The sequence below is a fragment of the Balaenoptera acutorostrata genome, chromosome 15, assembly GCF_949987535.1.
Source record: "Balaenoptera acutorostrata chromosome 15, mBalAcu1.1, whole genome shotgun sequence".
In the NCBI taxonomy this organism is placed as follows: domain Eukaryota; kingdom Metazoa; phylum Chordata; class Mammalia; order Artiodactyla; family Balaenopteridae; genus Balaenoptera; species Balaenoptera acutorostrata.
In genome coordinates this window covers 61,346,058-61,364,406 of record NC_080078.1, presented here as the reverse complement: position 1 = coordinate 61,364,406, position 18,349 = coordinate 61,346,058, and the positions used below count along the sequence as shown (strand labels likewise).

Below are 18,349 nucleotides of genomic sequence, written 5' to 3'. Positions count from 1 at the left end.
CAGGAAAGCAGAGGGCCCATCTGGCTGCTGCAGGTTGTTAATTACCCTATCACTGAACAGCCTTGGCTTACATTCTGAGTAGGAAACAACAGCCTCTGCCCCTTCCCATAGGATACAGTTCTGTGTCTCACCCCTCACTTTCCACACCACATTGCCTGTCCCACACCTGGAAACCTCCAGATGCTAACTGAAGTTGGGATGTCTAGCTTCACTAAGTGTGTGGTGATGTGTGTCCAGACCTTGTCAGAGGCTATTGGTGTGATGCTCGTATAGATGGAGAGGACATTCCATTGTGATAGAGAATTGAAGGTGAAGATTAGGTCTGTTCTACTCCTGAGATCTCTAAGGAAGAAATACTGAAAACAGGCCATCTCTAAGGGAATTTTTTTTCATCTAAGCCTAACTTTTTGTTGTTGTTGTCATTACAGTTCTAACCCATTTCCCTTTGCTCCATCTGTCCTCAGTCAGGAGACTGTATGCCCCAAATCTTGTTCTTTGTTTTGAAAGATCAAAATTTCCTATGCTTAACCAGCTTTGCTAAAACTAATCCTTAGATATAAAGCTCTTATTTAAGTCATTCAGAATTCATTTTTAATCCCATTCAGTCTGTATCTTTACATATTTTCTAAATGTTCCCAATATTTGTGTTCCACATTTTCTTTTTAAAATTTTGTATTTTGTTTACTAAGGTGGTAAACATATACTTTTTAGTATCTGATACTTTATTCTACTAATATATGCTATGCTGTAGTTTGCCTAACCTCCACAGGGAATTTCAAGAATGTCCAATTTTTCATTTTAAATAGTACACTGAACATCTGTATATAAATGTTTTCTTTTATTTCTTGGAGTTATATTTTCTGTGCTGGCAGATCTCAAGCTTTTTTGTCTCAGGAACTCTCTTGCATTCCCCCAAATTATTTAGGACCCCCAAAAGAGCTCTTGTTTGTTTGAGTTGTATCTATCAGTATTTACCATATTATAAATTATAGCTGAAATTTTTAATTAAAAATTTAAATTTTAAATTTAAATATACATTTATTCATTCATTTAAAAATAATAATACACCTGTTGTGTGTTAACCTAAATAACAAATTTTATGAAAATAACTATTTTCCAAATCAAAAACTTAATGAGAAGAGTGACATTGTTTTCATTGTTGCAGATCTCTTTAATAGTGGCATAGAAGACAGCTAGATTCTCATTTCTGCTTCTGCATTTAGTCTGTAGGTGATAATGTTTTTGTTTAAGCCTTAACATAGGTTGTTGGAAAAGAGAGTAGTAGTAATTGTGGATATTCTTTGCATTATACCAAAACTTGATAAGTGATAGCTTCTTTAAGGTGTTAAGGTAAAACAGTAAAATAGCCAGTTACTACCAACAAAACAGGTTTATCCAGGAGCAGCAAAGAATTGCAGTTTGGGACATGCAGCTGTGGTTCACCACATGCAAGTCTGGTAAAGCAAAGGAGAAGTTCTTTTATAGAGAATAAGGGGAAGTTGGGAGGGGCTGTTATAAACCTAAAGGCCATAGGAGAAAACTGGGAGTTTGCAGTATAATGGCTTTTCATTGGCTGAGCTGTTGCCAGACAAGGGGAAAATCTTTCTTCCTCTTCCTGGCAGTAGTAAAGTAGTATTACTTCCTGCGGGAGATGTAAGGTACTCTCTTCCTGCTGGGGTCTGTGTTGATGTCAAGTGATTCGTGCATGAAGGCTCTGCTCTCCCTTCTGGCCTCTTGATTCCATTTTAGTTAGTTTCCCTTTATTAATTTTCACAAAGGGTTAGTTGCAATGTAGAATCTGAATCTATATCAGTGAACTTTTTGTACATTATTACATTAAAATCCACTGCTCTATCATGCCCTTTTAATGGATCTTTTACTAGTGCATGCTATTGGGAGATCATGAATTGGTTATTTGGAAACTGTTGGTCCACTGAGATGTGCAAATTCGCTAAACGTGGACACATTTTATTACACAATATTTTAAAAATCACATTCATCAATATTACCGATCTCATCAGCATCAGTGTGGGAGAGCTGTCAAGCTAGTGGTGAATACAAATTTCCAAATTGCTAATTTTCACTTGAGAGCTTGAATTTTATCATTGGCAACATATACTGTCAGTTATTTTCCTTGAAGTAACAGGTTCACATGGTTTTCAAGAAAGTATCAACTATGTAGCCCAGTCTGAATAACCATGGTTTGTTTGTCTGTTAGTCATTGTTTTGTATAAAAATGGTTTTCCATGAAAAAAACGGCTACTTCAGCTAGCAACTTAAACAACTGCACGAGTACTTCTCTTTGAGACAACCGTTGTATTTCTACATGCAACAGAAGTACTTTATGCATATTTCCCATTTCATCACACAGAATATTAAAAAGAGGTGTACTCAAAGATCGAGAGTTTAGAACACTTGGTAATTTTTAACTATTCTTTAAGGACATTCTGAAGCAAAACTGGATGGGGGTGGGAGTGGTCGGAGTGGCTGGTGAGGGAGGTTACAGTGACTGCTAGTTGAATGCTTCTGCTTTGATTCATGCTAAGGCATCAACTGTTTTACCCACCATTGCTTTTGCACCATCAGTGCAAATATCAACACAGTGAAAAAAGCAAATAGCTTCTAAGATGAAATAGTTTTGACCTCATGGACCCCCCCCTGAAATGAGAGTCTCAGGAACCCCCCAGGGGTCCATGGACCACATTTTGACTCTTTTTTTTTTTTTTTTTTTTTAATGTTTACAGGCCCATTTGAATTTACTCTTCTGTGAAGAATCTATTCAAATCTCTTGCTTATTTTTCTGTTGGGTTGTCTTGTCTATTTTTGATTTGAGGCATTGTTTATATAGTCTGTATTTAAGTCCTTTGTCAGATACATGTATTACAAATGTCTTCCCTCTTGTAGTTTGTCTTTTCACTCTGTTAATGGTGTTTTTTAAATTAAAACATTCTTAATATTTTATGTAGTTTGGCTTATCAATACTTTCCCTTTATATGTGATGCTTTTTTGATCTGTTTGAGAAATTTTTGCCCTACCCCAAGGAATTTCTCATATTTTCTAGAAGCTTTGTTGTTTCACCTTTTATATTAAGATAATCCATTTGAAATTAATTTTTATGTGTGTTGTGAGATAGATTCATATTTTAGCTTTGATCTAGCACCATATTTTGAAAAGAATTATCCTCTACCTATGCCACCTTAATAATTTTCATTTTTCATTACTTGTGAAACGATAATAGTTGCCCTCATTCTTTTCCTTGGAATGGAAGAAATCTTTATCCCTTTGATCTTTTTCCCATGGATGGCAAAGCTAGTTCAGTAATATTTATATGGCTACTTTTTTTTTTTTTAATTTTATTTATTTTATTTATGGCTGTGTTGGGTCTTCGTTTCTGTGGAAGGGCTTTCTCTAGTTGCGGCAAGTGGGGGCCACTCTTCATCACGGTGCGCGGGCCTCTCACTATCGCAGCCTCTCTTGTTGCGGAGCACAGGCTCCAGACGCGCAGGCTCAGTAGTTGTGGCTCACGGGCCTAGTTGCTCCGCGGCATGTGGGATCTTCCCAGACCAGGGCTGGAACCCGTGTCCCCTGCATTGGCAGGCAGTTTCTCAACCACTGCGCCACCAGGGAAGCCCTATATGGCTACTTTTTATTGAATGCCAACTGTTGCAGACAACATTCTAGTCATTTCATCCACATGCTTTTATTTAATCCTCTCAACCCCATGAGATCAGTAAGGGCTATCCCCCTTTTACAGTTTACATGAAACTGAGGTTCATGTGTAAGTAACTTGACCACATGAAACTGAGGTTCATGTGTAAGTAACTTGACCACAACCATTAAGGAGCAGAAGTTGTATTATAATAATAGAATATTGGATACTACTTATTAAACTCTTTATTGTGTACCAGGTGCTAAGCTTTTGTAAACATTCTCATTTAATCCTTATAACAACCCTGAGAAATAGATACTATTGTCTGTATTTTACAGGGAAGAAAACTAAGGCTTAGAGATTTCATGATTTGCCCTAGGTCAGACAGCTGTTAAATGGTGAAGCCTGAATTTGAACTTGGGTCTAACTCTGAAACCTTTGCTTTTATCCTCTACACAATTTCTTAGCCCCAAGTGGGTCTAAGTGTCAATTATGTGTCAGATACTGTGCTAGGCACTGGGAATACATGATGAGGTATGGACCTAACCTTCAAGGAGTTCACAGTCGATTAGGGCTGATTGCCCCTTTTATTCCAGACCGTAATAACTCTTTTTAAAATCGTGAAAGAAGTATGTCTGAGGTCTTCTGCTCAGAGAAGGTTGATTATTCTGAAGGACTGAGTTGAGATAGGATATAGAAGGAAGGGCTTCACTGAGATAATGCATGATGAACTAAATTTTAAAGGACTAATAAAAAATCTGTAGTATTGGGAGTAATTGGCATTTGTGGCCAAGGGAACAGTGGGTACAAATGGGGCTATGAAATCATCTTATCATCGTGTGTGTGTGTGTGTGTGTGTGTGTGTGTGTGTGTGTACAGGCAGGGGATGGATCAGGGGGTTGTATATTACTTGTGCCGGCATGTGAAGGGAGAGTAGGTGAACGTGGGGGCCACGTCACAAAGGGCCTTACGTGCTAAGGAGCTGGGTTTGATCCTGGGGTAATGGAAGCCATCAAAATGTTTGGTTAGAAAGTGATCCATTTGGGACCCCTTTAACCATTGACTTTTTTTTTTTTTTAAGGAATCCCACTTAGATTCTGGCAACTAACATAGGTAATATTTATTGAGCCTTTACTGTGTGCTGAGCTATTACGTTAAGTATAAAATATAATCTCTTTTAACCTTCATTAACAAGAGAATGAGAGATAGGTGCTAGTGTTATCCCCATTTTATAGAAAAGAAAACTGAGACACAGAGAGGTTAATCAACTTGCCCAAAGAAACACAGCTCATAAACATCGGTGTGGGATTCAAAGGGGTATTTTCTCCTTTTGACACCTATATCAGCAGTTGCTTCAAAAGAAACTGTCTTGGCTTGGATTATTCCAAGAACAAAGAGAAAGCTAGTATGGTTGGAGCATGGTGGGGTAGAGTGATGGGAGATGACACTGTAGGGGTAAGCAAAGGACAGTTTGTGTAGAGCCTTGGGGTCATTGTCAGGAGCAGTGGGAAGCCACTAGGTGTATTTAGGAAGAGAGGGACTTGATATTATTTACCTTTTTTTGTTTTTGTTTTTAATTCCTCTGGCTCCTTTGTAGAGAATGGATTAGAGAGGGACAAGAGTAGAAACAGAAAGACCAGGTAAGGGGCTGACACAGGCACCCAGGCAAGAAATAGTGATGGTAGGTGGTAGGTGGTGGCAGATATGTAGATGATCTGGGATATATTTGGAAGTATACTATGCAGGACTTGCTTATGGGTTGGCCTGATGATGGGAAGAAAAAGCAAGGATGATGCAAGGAGGTCTTTTTTTTTAGCCTAAGTCATTTCTAATTTGGGGCTACCATAGGTAATGCTTCAGGGAACATACTTTTCATGCAACTTAGAACACATCTGAATATTTCCTTAGCATGCATTCCTGACAGTAGAATTAATATATTAAAGACTAAGCCTCTTTTTAAAGATTTTGATACGTATTGCCCAGTTGCCTCCCTAAACAGTAGTATTAATTCGCATTCCCCCTATATTTTGGTGTCATTTCCGCATCTTTTTCACTGCTGGAGTTAGTCTCCTTTTTCTTTTAAATTATTTAGAAAGGCATCATCCCCATAACATTTGTAAGCTAACTGAACCCAAATTCAGTTTCTTGTTACCCCATTCCTCGCTGGCTATTGGCTGGAGGCCTCTCACCTCCTTAAACCTCTTGCATTTCTTCTCACGTGGCTGCCTCCATATTTAAAGCCAACAGCAGTGTGTCACGTTCTTCTCATGCTTCAAATCTTCCCTTCCACCTTTACTTCTGCCACCAGCTAGAGAAAGTTCTCTGCTTTTAAAGGTCCATATGATTAGATTAGCCCACCCAGATAATCCCCCCTTTTTGAGGTCAACTGTGCCAGAAAACATAAATGCAGGAGTGATTTCTCATCACAGTCACAGATTCTGGGGATTAAGGGGTGTGGAATCTTGAGAGGGGGACATTTCTACCAAAGGCAAAATACATTTCCCCTCCCCCAGGGTTCTGAGGAGTCTTTTGCCGTTACTGTATCAGCTCAGCCTAAAATCTTATCTAAATCTCATCAGCTTAAAGGACCTAAATCTAACCTTCTAAATCACCTAAATCAGGTACAGTTGAAGCTCCTGAGTACAACTGCTTTCTGTCTCTTGACCAGAGAAATAGGTTGTCTGTTCCCATCATACAGTGGTCAGATGGGCAAAGAATAACAGTTATCGATTTCTAACCTGGAAAAAAATATGAGCATGAAAGTTTTTAATTACAGCATTATTTATAGTTACACACACCAGAAGCAATACACCAATACCTACAGTAGAAGATTAAGTAAATTTTACAAATTTGCTTCACTTGAGTGACTATTATTTGGCCATTAAAAATGTTAATAGCAAAGACAAACAACATGAGAAATATAGGACACAAGTGGAGGAAAACAGTGAGATCTAAAATTATATTTATTATAATTGTCTAAAAATATGCTTATAAAAAGACTAGGAAAGAATAGCAAAAATAGTCATTGTGTTAGAGTCAGATGATGGGTGACATTTTTCTTATAATTTTTTAGTATATGCATATGTTTTCTTTCTCTTTCTTTTGAAAATCTTTGTTCACTTAGCCTAAATTCAGTATTTTCCAACCATTCTCAGTCCCCAGTTCACCTTTGAACTCATAGGATATCCTATCCTATGAGTTCATCTAGGGGCGGGGAAAAGGAAAGGTGTAGTGCCCTGCTTGCTCAGAGCACGTAACTGGTGCTCTCCTTGTTTATGTGCACACACTGTTGTCTATAGCTATCAGCATTTCCATTTTCCCAGTCCTAAGTTTCCACACTTGGCAGGACAAGGCAAATAAACCCAGACCACAAAAATTCCCCAGCTGAACTTGTACCCTCGCTGGGAAGCAGCCTAGCCGTTGGTGCTCCCCAGACCAGCAATGCCAGATCATGTGGGAGCTTTCAGAAAATGAAGAATCTCAGGTCCCATCCCTGATCTTCTGAATTAAAACCTGCATTTTAGCAAGATTCTCCCACTGATTCATGTGCACATTACAACGTGAACAGAACTGGCCTAGGTGGTTCAAACAATGCCATGAAAACCGACTCAGGGATCAGGGTCTGGAAATCTTCAGGTAATTGCTGCTGGATGCACTGTGAAAGCACAGCCGGCACTCCTAAACAACTCTGATGTGCAGATGGAGAGCTTTGTGTTCACGCCTGGTGATCACCAATGGGTGCAGACCAGCAGCTGTGTTGAAAGCAGCCATATTGATGTTCTGTACTGGTTAAGAGCCTAGGTTTGGAAGACTCTGGTTCTGGAATAAGCACACTCCTTCCTGACTTTCCCATTGACTGCAGCTATATAGAATGCATGGAGCAATTATTTGAGGATGCTGAAAAGTAGTAGCAGATAGATTGGGAAAGAAGACCAGAGGTTGAAATTCCACCATACTGGCCTCCAGTATGAACTCAAGGAAGCCCAAAACAAGGAACTAGATATTGGCATGGAAAGAGAGCACTCCAGGACAGCCCTCCATTCTGGCTAAAGGAGTGGGAATGGGGTCTAGTGCTCAAGAGAGAATGGGGAAAACCTCCCATGTTTCTTCTTCCTTTTCTCCATTGTTTTATACTCCAGCATGTGACAGTCCACAAACTTAAAACTGAGGGAGAAGACCTTTCCTTTCCAATAAGACTTGTGTCAAGAGTATGGAGTGAACCACTGTTGCTTTTTTTTCTTTCTTTGTTCTCCCTCCATTTGATATAGGCATGTGGACACAGGCACTGTCAGGGGAAGTACATGGCAGAGCAAGGTAAGCAGTGTCCCAGCTTTCTGGTCAGAGGACCAAAAGAGGAGCCCCAGGGAACTGGAAGGTACCAAGGAGATAGATCACAGAAACGGAAGAGTTCAGAAAGCAACTCCATAAAGTTATGGACTCCAGGCCTTACCTGCAAACTGTACATAAGTGGATCTGATTGTAAATAGCACACCAAAGACTTTGAAAACAGAATTACGGATAGCCCACTGCCAGGTCTCAGACTGACCACTGGTTAGCACATATGTGGTACACAACTGGATAGCACTGCAAAGGCTTTCCAAACAGAACTGACATTGAAACCTGAACTTGGATCCCAAACCCAGCTGGGTCGATTGCCTGCTAAGACAAAAATACCAGGATTCTCCCCAAACCTCATAACAAAGTGTTCAAAATTATTGGGCATACAAAGAATCAAGAAAATTTCAGCTCACAAAAAGACAATCAACAGATGCCAATATTCCAATGTGATGCAAATGTTGGAATAATTATGTGACAGAGATATAAAGCAGCTATTATAAAAATGCTTAGAGAAGTGAGGGCATTCTAGAAACAAATGGAATGATAGAAAATCTCAGCAAAGAAACAAGGTACAAAAAAGAACCCAATGGAAATTTTAGAACTGAAAAATAATAATACAGTAATCAAAATAATTTCACTGGATGAATCAGTAGCAGAATAGAGATAACAGAGGAGAGATTAAGTACTTGAACTAGATCAGTAGAAATCATCTGAACAATACAGAGAAAAAATATTTTAAAATAAAGTTTCAAGAACCTGCGGGACAATTATAAAAGAGCTAACACGGTCGTGAAAGTCTTAGGAGGAGAGGAGAAGGAGTGTAGTACAGAAAAATTATTTGAAGAAAATAATGGCTGAAAACTTCTCAGATTTGGCAAAAGACATAAACCTACAGATTTAAAAAGCTCAGCAAATCCTAAGTAGGATAAACCCAAAGAAGTCCATGCTCAAACATAATCAGATTGGTAAAAACGAAAATCATGAAAGCAACTAGAGAGAAACACACATTGCTTATAGAGGAATAAGAATTTGAATGATTATGGATTTCTCATCAGAATACGTGGAAACCAGAAATAAGTAGACCACCATTCTTAAAGTATGGAGAAAAAAGGATTGTCAGACCCAGAATTCTATATCCAGCAAATACGTCATCTTTCTTTCTGAAGGATTTTAAGATATTCTTAGTAAAAGGATACAAAGAAAATTCATAGTCAACAGATCTTCTCAGAAGGAATTGCTAATGAAAGTTCTTCAGACAGAAGGGAAGGGATACCAGATAAACACTTGGAACATCAGGAATAAAGGAAGAGCAATAAGAATGGTAAATATCTAGATAAACATAATAGACTGTTCTCTTGACTTCTCTAAAACATGTTTTATAATTGAAGGCAAAAATTAGAACAAATTCATTGTAGTTATATATGTCATATAATATGACAATATTGTATGTTATATAAGACAAGGAAGGTGAATGAAAGGACTTAACTTATGCTGATAAGGTTTCTACCTTCTACTTGAAATGGTAATATACTATTTCTCAGTAGACTGTGAAAAGTTACATCTGTTTATTGTAATCCCTCAAGCAACCACTGAAAAAACTACAAAGAGATCTAGTCAAAAACTCTGAAGTTGAATTAAAAAGAGAGAAAATAGAGGAAAGAAAGAGAACAATTGGAAAAGCAATAATAAAATAGCAGATCTAAATCTAAACATATCACATTAAATATAAATGGTCTCAACACACCAATTAAAAGGTCATGGCTTTTGAAGTTGGGTAAACCTAGTGTGAATTCATTCTTGGCCACTTACTACCCATCTGGCCATGTGTAAGAACACTTGCTTCTCTGAGCCTCAGTTTCCTCATTTGTAAAATAGGAAAAAAATTGTACTTCCTCAGAGGGCTATTGCAAAGATAAAACAAGGTAATGTTTATAAGGAGCTCAGCACATCCATCTGTTTAAAAAGTAGGGGAAATGCATATTTGCTCATATATGCAAAGTATCTTCGGAAGAACATACAAGAAACTGATGTCATTAGTTGTCTGTGGGTAGCCTGGAGGACAGGGCTAAGAGGGAGATTTTTTTACTTGTACAGGTCCACAGTCTCTTATCTTACAACTCTGAAATCAAAAGAGCTCTGAAAACCAGGTGTTGTTGATTTTTTTATTTTGTTTTGTTTTTTTCATAAGATTGGTGCCACACCTTGTTTGGTAGCAAAACCTGAACTGAGGTGGCATGAAGCTCCTTATAGGTTCATTTTGTGTGAATTCTCATTCATTTTGCAGAAATATTAGGGTATTGGTTATAGGGTACTACACAATAATATGTTAGGTATATTCATCTGACCTTTCTGAAACATGAAAAATTCTGAATTCCAAAACACATCCAGCCTAAGATTATGGATCTATGTATCCTTTGAATTTTGAATTCAATCTGTATATTGTTTTGAATTTTGAAACTGGTGAAGGCATTACCTATTCAGAAAATTAAATTTTAAAAACTAAATTTAGCATGGTGCCTGACACAAAGCAAGCTGTCAGTAAATATCAGCAGCTGCTATTATTCCATTCTTCCAGGCCTTTCCTGTCAACAAATCTGTTCTTGTCCAATACTATGTTTCACCATGACAGCAGACTCTTTGAGTGTTACTACTTAGATTTTCCATCGTAAAAGACTGAGGTGCAAAGGTTTTGTGACAGACCCCTTCCAACCAGCCAGACAATCCGCCACCCAGAGTCCTGAGGTTTTTCCTGTTCACCAGACCACCTCAGCCACAAGCATGGCGTCAACAGGATTTGTGTGCCCAAGGGAGGCGTGTTGTTTTTATCTAAGAGAGAAGAGCACATAAGGAGGAATTGTGTGTGGTCAGGATCACCCCCAAATCCCAAAGGGCCTTCAAAGGGCCCCAATCCCAAAGGGCCCCTTTTGAAGCTGGGCCTTACTGTCCAGTGGGCCCAGCTAGGCAGTTGCGCCTACAGCATTTAGTGTACAGCACTCTCTTTCAGTTGATTACCAGATGAAGTTTTAGGGGCTTGATTCTAGAGACCGTTTACAAAAATTAGCTTCTTTTTTTTTTTTTTTAATCCCAAGAGCCTCATTCAGGATATCCAGTACTGAGACTATAGGGTCTGGGTGTGTATATAATGAATATAATGAGCTCACAGAAGTGTGCATGTGTTGCACTTAGACTGTGTTGAGTGTGAGCCTAAAGGATATGCCGTGACAATTGCAAGAATGCAGATTGTTGGGGTGGGCCTGGCAGCTACCTTTCTAGCCTCCATTGTGCTCTACCTCTGCTTTCCTCCCCACGCTCTGTGGCCTAGGAGAGAAAAACAGAGATGGCTTCATGTTTCAGGAGCCATCAAGGCTCTGTTTTCCAAGTCATTTTTATAGCCACTAGAAGCTCCTTCTGTTTGCTGCTCTGTAGGGGGCAGTTTGTGGAGATAAGTGTAAAATGCTTGCTGCCCTCTGCACCACTTGGTCTGTCCAGTGAGGCAGGTTGTTGGGAGGCCACCAGAAAGTTTTAACTGCCAGCTCCATGAACCATGGCTTGGAAACAATAACCTAGGTCAGGAAAAATTGCTTCCCTTGGAAGCCATGTCCACCTAAATCATGGTGTCCTTTCCAGCTCATAAGGTAGAACTGACTGGAGAAGCACCTACTTTTGGATTATTTTCCTAGTTGCTTAATTAATGGCGTCTTACCTGTAAGCTTTGATTAGCTGCTGTTTACCAGGCTTTTCTGAGGTCTCCCATGCCCCAGAACTGTCAGGTTTGTATTGCTCACTGGGGCTCCAGGCAGATTCCAAAGCACACTTTTTCAAATACCAAATCTTCTTTGTTTTATTATATCCATAGCCATATCCTTTATAGAAAAAATAGGAAAGTATAAAGAAGAAACTTCTCCCATGTGTAACTGTCACTGTTTAAATTTTCAGTTAGGCTTCTTTCTCGTTTTATTTATACACACACACACACACACACACACTTTTCATAGTTGATTTCCTAGGCTATTGATAATCCCCTTTTCTCCCACAGTTAACACTGGAACATAAACATTTTTTCACATCATTTTAAAACATTCTAAGAACATTGTTTGCATGGCTGCATTACCATGATCTGCCTAACTGGTCCCCATTTACAGCCAATCCTGTTCCCTTGGTTAAAGTCTTTATGATGACATTTTCATTTGAATTATGTATTATTTTTTTAAGATGGATACCTAGGCATAAAATTATCATATCACAGAATGTAAAGATACAGAAGGCTTTTGAGAGGCAGGTATATTTTGTTTGTATATATATATTAGTATAGACTTAGTCTCCACAAAGCACACACTGATTTATGCTCCTGGCTCCTGCAGTCTCAGTGTGGGCAAAAATTGGTTCTTGGTTTGGGGGTGAAAAAAATCTTCGAAATTACAATTGTTTGTGGCTCTCCAGTGCAGTATCTGTGATATTAACATTTCATGCAGGGGCCATAATGAGAAAAAGGTTGAGAAGCACAGTTCTAGTTGTATATGAGCACCCATCTCACTCCACCCTTTGAAGCTTTTAAATCTGAGCTTTTGGTTTGGGGTTTTAGGATAGTATTTTTCTGATCTAAATGTTCTTGGTTCTTTGTACACACTTTAGGAGCCTGAGAAAGGTATGAATAAAATAAAATTTATCTGGTTACCAATGTTCATATTTTTATCTTTCTACATTATTGAGATCCTCCATGTTTCTAGTTTTATGTTCAGCTCTTTTCGCATAATTGCCATTGTAATAATTTCAGTGTTAGTCTGTGCCAAGGACCACTTTGAAATATCCCTTGTGTTCTGGTCTCATGCAGGGGCTTCCCCTGTCCCCCGTGCCTGGGAGTACATTTGTGTCCCCAAAGGCATCAGGTTTGGACCTCTGGGAGCCCAGGCGCCAGGCTGCTCTGGGACTTTCAGTAATTGTCCCTTGTTTGTTTCAGGTGTGATCCCCTGGGCCCGTTTGCTGTTGGGGGAGAGGACCTAGACCCCTTTGGGTGAGTACTGCTGGGGAGGTGACAGCAACACGACTTGCTCTTATGGCCTTTCAGCCCAAGCTCATCTTCTAATTTTAGAGCTTTTCATCAGTCTTCCTTTGGGGTGAAGGAAGCAGTTGTTGCTGAGTGGCTGAGAAAGCGTTGCCGCTGTTCTGCTCTGCCATACCTGGAGCAGTGCAGGAGGGCTCTGAGTGTTGGGGAGTGGCTGAGCAAGCCTAGTGGGCAGCTCCTCTGTTGTTTTCTGGCCCTGCTTGTTTTGATGGAAGACAGCAGCTGTCCCTTGGATGGAAGGATACCATGGGGATCTATCAGGTGCAGACTGAAGAGCACACAGTGGGCTACAGACCTGAGGGCAGTTCAGGGCTATTCAGAGGTCACCTCACTTGGTAAGGGGAGTCTCTGATCCTCATTAGACTCTGGTGTGGTTCTTGTCAAGTCCCCAACAAAGTTATTTCAGCCTCAGCTAGGCACTGTCTTCTCTGAATGCTTTTAGATTTTAACCTCTGCTGCAAAGTGTCCCCAGCTTGAGTGTCTCACTTTTAGACCATGGGGAAATCATATAAGTCTGCAGTTAAGCTTGAACAGTGACTTCAAAGTTTGGGGAACATCAGCTTATTCATCCTAGTTTGAGCCATGAGGTCGGATCCATGGAACTCCATGAGGGACAGATGCTGTCAGGAGCCAGACTTGGGCAACCAAATTATGGATTGCCCTGCGACCCTTTAAGGAAACAGAGCAAAAAGCTAGCATCATGAATTGTCTCAATTCATTAGTCCTTAGACCTAAAGTAGTAGCCTGCAGAGCCTTGTGATGGTTCTGCATTGACCTTGACAAGTTCTGGCACATGTTCTCTATCAAATTGTCCCCCTTGGGTGCAGGAGATGGCAGGGATCTCAATTTTGTGGGTTCAGGAAGCCTGTAGAGCTGAAAGTAGAGGCCACGATTGCCAGAGAAGGTGTGCTCTTTGTGTCGTTGCTCTTGCCCACTTCCTGCTGGCACTCAGGCAGCCATCCACATGTGTCTGCTTGAACCATCCAGAGTTGATGTCCCAGTCATTTTTAATCCATTCTCACCACCTTCACTCCTTCTCCAACAGCTGCTTGCCACATTTGCTTACCCATCATTCCTTCTTGCCTCAGGTGTCGGAGAGGTGGCATGATTGTGGATCCCCTGAGATCTGGCTTCCCAAGAGCACTTATTGACCCATCATCGGGCCTCCCAAACCGGCTTCCTCCAGGCGCTGTGCCCCCGGGAGCACGCTTTGACCCCTTTGGACCCATTGGGACCAGCCCATCTGGGTAGGTATTCACTCAGGTATGCTGAGAAGTAGGACCTGATGGCAGCTCAGCTCAGCATTGCAGGAATGAAGGCGTCTGACGCCAGGCGCAGAGTCACCACTAACTCTGTCCCCTGCTGCCAAGAGAGTGGAGCCTCCTCCAGGCACCTGCCTGATGCCTCCCTGGAGACTTCCAGGAGCTTCCCATTCCTCAGTGCCTCCCTTCCCCAGCTCCCGTCAGGGAGGACTCAGAGGAGGGGTTGCTACTCACTCTTAATGGACTTTTTGTAGGTGTCAGGAACTCATTGGATCCTTTTGTCAACACTTGTGGGTAGATATTACTGTCCACATTTCACACATGCAGAAATCAAGGCCCTGAAAGATGAAGTAACTAATCCAAGGTGGGAGAATAAGAATTCAGACCCAACTCTAGAGTGCATGCTCTTGAACTGCACAAACCACCACATCATTCTGGAGGCAGGCTCCCTCCATTCAGGACCCTGTGTGCCTGTGTGCCCCTGGCTCTCCATCGCCCCAACTCACCAGCCCTTCTTTCCATTCCAGACCTAACCCAGACCATCTCCCCCCGCCGGGCTACGATGACATGTACCTGTGAAGGCCTCAAGAATGTAACATCCCAGCCTTCCCTCTACTCTCCTGGAGCTGCCACTGCTGGCCGCATCAGCAACCGTTTTCTTGCGGGCTGGGGGCAAGGGACTCTGCCCATGTGTTTGCAGGCCAGCTGGGATTGCCTCCCCACCCGCTACCAGGGCCAAGGTACCTGCTGCAGCTGTCCACCTGGCTGCATATAGGTCCCAAAGAGAAATCAGTGTCTCTCACCACCAGCTCCTCCCCACTTCCCAGGGAGACTCCGGCAACATAATACCCTCGACCCGATGCAGTCCCAGTTGCAGCACTGTAAGAACAGAACACATTTTGGATGTTATTATTAAGAACCAAATGTCAATACAAAACTCATGTTGCCAGTCTCCCACGCTTCTTTGCTGCTCAGTTCCTTCCATTTATGAGACTTGAGAGTTTGAATCTTTTTTTTTTTTTTAAATGATTTTATAAACCTGGGAAGGACATTTTATTTATTTGTTTATCTATGGTTGTGTTGGGTCCTCGTCTCTGCGCGAGTGCTTTCTCCAGTTGCGGCAAGTGGGGGCCACTCTTCATCGCGGTGCGCGGGCCTCTCACTGTTGAGGCCTCTCTTGTTGCGGAGCACAGGCTGCAGACGCGCAGGCTCAGTAATTGTGGCTCACGGGCCTAGCTGCTCCCTGGCACGTGGGATCCTCCCAGACCAGGGCTCGAACCCGCGTCCCCCGCACTGGCAGGCAGATTCCCAACCACTGCGCCACCAGGGAAGCCCCCGAGAGTTTGAATCTTTGAGGGGCTAAGTGACTCTTTTTTCCTACCCAGGGCCCGTTCTTGCTTCTCAGGCACCTTCCTTTCATAAATTGCTCTTGCTCCTGACACCACTAAGATGGGTCCCAGTCTGGCTTCATGGATGAAAATGAGTGACTGGAAACCCCATAGGCCACAAGGATGACTTTCACAAGGACAGGCACATTGCGGAAAGACTGCATCATTCTGAAAAGGGCAAAATCTTCCAGTTCTGCTTGTCTGAGCCAGTCCTCTGGGTCCCTCTGTGCCTGGGCAATGGCAGCCTATGAACAGAGGAATAAACAGAACAGACCTGAAGGCTAACCTCCTTTTTGCCACTAACTTACTGAGTGACCCTAAGCAGGTCCCTTCCCCTCCCAGGGCCATCGTGTCTACCTACGAAATCTGAGGTGTGCCTTTCTTGCTCTAAAACATTCTGATGTCTGCTTCTATGTCTGATGACCCCTGGGAACTGGGGCAAAAGGGAAAGAATAAAGGTTCAAGGCTTTTTGTGGTACTTACCTACAGAGTCTGCAACTGTGTGCCTCTCACCCCTCTTGCAGCCCAGACACAAGCATAGCAGCGTGGTGATGAACTTCAGGACAAGCAGGGAGCCTGGTCTCTGAAAGCCAGTGGCAGGGGGCGGGTTGGGGGGAGTGTGTGATAGGGGTGAATGAAGGAGCTGGTGATGCAAGAAACAACCCAGGAAGGCATTTCACCCCCAGGGAGCCCCAGCCTCTGGAAACCTGTGCCCTCTGTCCAGGCCCACCTGACCTTTGGTGTTCTCCAGATCCTTTTCAGCCTGAGGCCTGACAGATGTGGTCAGTGATGAACCCCTGTGCTGGAGTGGAAAGAGCACTCTAGAGCACCAGACTCAGAGGCAAGAGATCAAGGCACTAGTCATTTTCACTCCCTAACTAGCATTTCAGCCACGGGTGGGTCCTTAAACTTCTCAGCTCCTTGGATTCCTTCCCCTAAATTAGGACGTATTATTTATCTGTGGGCAGAGGGCTACCAGAGCCTTCCTGAGGCATCTGCTAATATGCTGTAGCCTGAATTGCCTGTCTGCTGTGCCCGAGAGTGGGTTTAGGAGTAAACTAAACAGGCATATGTGCCCAGGGTCAATCCAAGATGGAGGCTGGGACTAGGTGGGGAGGCTAGCATGAGCCGGCTTCCTGGGCATTTCTGGCAGACCCCAGTTCAAGCACTGATTGAGTAAAAGACCACCTTGAAGCTTTTAGAACAGCTCTGCTCTGGAGAAAGACCCAGAGGTCAGGCAGAGCTACAAATGCAGTCATTAATAGCCTTTTTCCTCAAGAGCCAGCAAATGGGTAGAACGTTTTTGTTTTGAAACTGGATCATATCTTCAACCAAAAGGACTTGGGATAATTTGCTCATAAAAGCATCTTTTATTATAAAATGAAGCATTTAAAGGAACATCAGACAAGTGGGAGAAGTAGATAACTTTTAGGACCCTGATTCAAGGAAAGGACAAGATTGAAACAATAAATTCGCCACTTAGATTTTCTAATAGCAAAAGTGGAAAGGCTAGCCATAAATATAATTCTGTTTTCTGAAAATAGAAACTTTAGTGATCCACCTGCAGAATCAGCAGGTTTTCTGAGTGGGTCTCCTTGCATCAGGGACAGTGAGGAACACGGACTATGTCTTAGTTATGTGGGGGAAGGTGAATGGGGCCTTCAGGAACTTCCAAGTCAGGCTGTCGGTATGTGTTGTGTATCTGGGCCACTTCCCTCCTTCCAGCCAAGCAGCCAAAAGGAATGGTTCAGGTATATGTTTTGTGGAACCCAAAAGGTTGGAGCCTTAGCAATAAATATCAGCACTTAATAACCTGTTCCTCTTTTTTAAAAATACAGTTTTATTGAGATATAATTCACATACCCATAAAGTTCACGTTTTTTAAAGTGTGCAATTCAGTGTTTTTAGTATATTCACAGTGTTGTGCATCCATCACCATGTCTGATTCCTGAACATTTTCATCACCCCAAAAAGAAAACCCATACCCATCAACAGTCACTCCCCATTCCCTCCTCCCAGCCCCAGGTAACCACTAGTCTATATTCTGTCTCTAAAGATGTGCCTATTTTGGACAGTTCTTACACGTGGAAATCACACAATATGTGGTCTTTCATGTCTGGCTTCTTAATGTTTTCAGGGTTCATCCATGTTGTAGCATGTATCAGTAATTCATTCCTTTTAATGGCTAAATAATATTCCACATTTTCTTTATCCATTTATCAGCTGATGGGCAGTTAGGTGGTTCCCACTTTTTGGCTATTATGAATAAGGCTGCTATGAACATTTACGTACAAGTTTTTGTGTGGTCGTATGTTTTCGGTTCTCTTGGGTATACCACCTAGGAGTGGAGTTGCCGGATCATATGATAACTCTAATTTTTTTGAGGAACTGCCAGACTGTTTCCCAAAGTGACTGCACCATTTTACATTCCCACCAGCAGAGTGTGAGGGTTCTGGTTTCTCCGCAGAAACTACTTTAGCTTTTTTAAACAAACAAGGAATTTTGACCTAGGTCAAGCAAAACAGAGACCAGAGACAGTCACCCCTGGGGCGCAGACTATGGCTTTGGTAATAGCCACCTTGGGATGACCACGGCTGGTGAGCCACAGAGGAGTTTGGGTTTGACTTTTGGGGAAGTTTCAGGGCTGGAT

The 18,349-nt window shown here is 41.9% G+C and overlaps 1 protein-coding gene across 1 annotated transcript in view; it reads left to right on the top strand.

The window, feature by feature from the left end:
• The window catches only part of PSMF1 (proteasome inhibitor subunit 1), a 45,979-nt gene extending 30,716 nt beyond the window's left edge, over window positions 1–15,263 (top strand). Inside the window, exons 5-7 of the mRNA XM_007193347.2 lie at window positions 12,945–12,998; window positions 14,138–14,296; window positions 14,839–15,263. Of these exons, the coding sequence (XP_007193409.1) occupies window positions 12,945–12,998; window positions 14,138–14,296; window positions 14,839–14,890 (265 nt within the window). The 3' untranslated portion in view covers window positions 14,891–15,263. The remainder of the gene's footprint in view (window positions 1–12,944; window positions 12,999–14,137; window positions 14,297–14,838) is intronic.
• The last annotated feature ends 3,086 nt before the right edge of the window (window positions 15,264–18,349 follow it).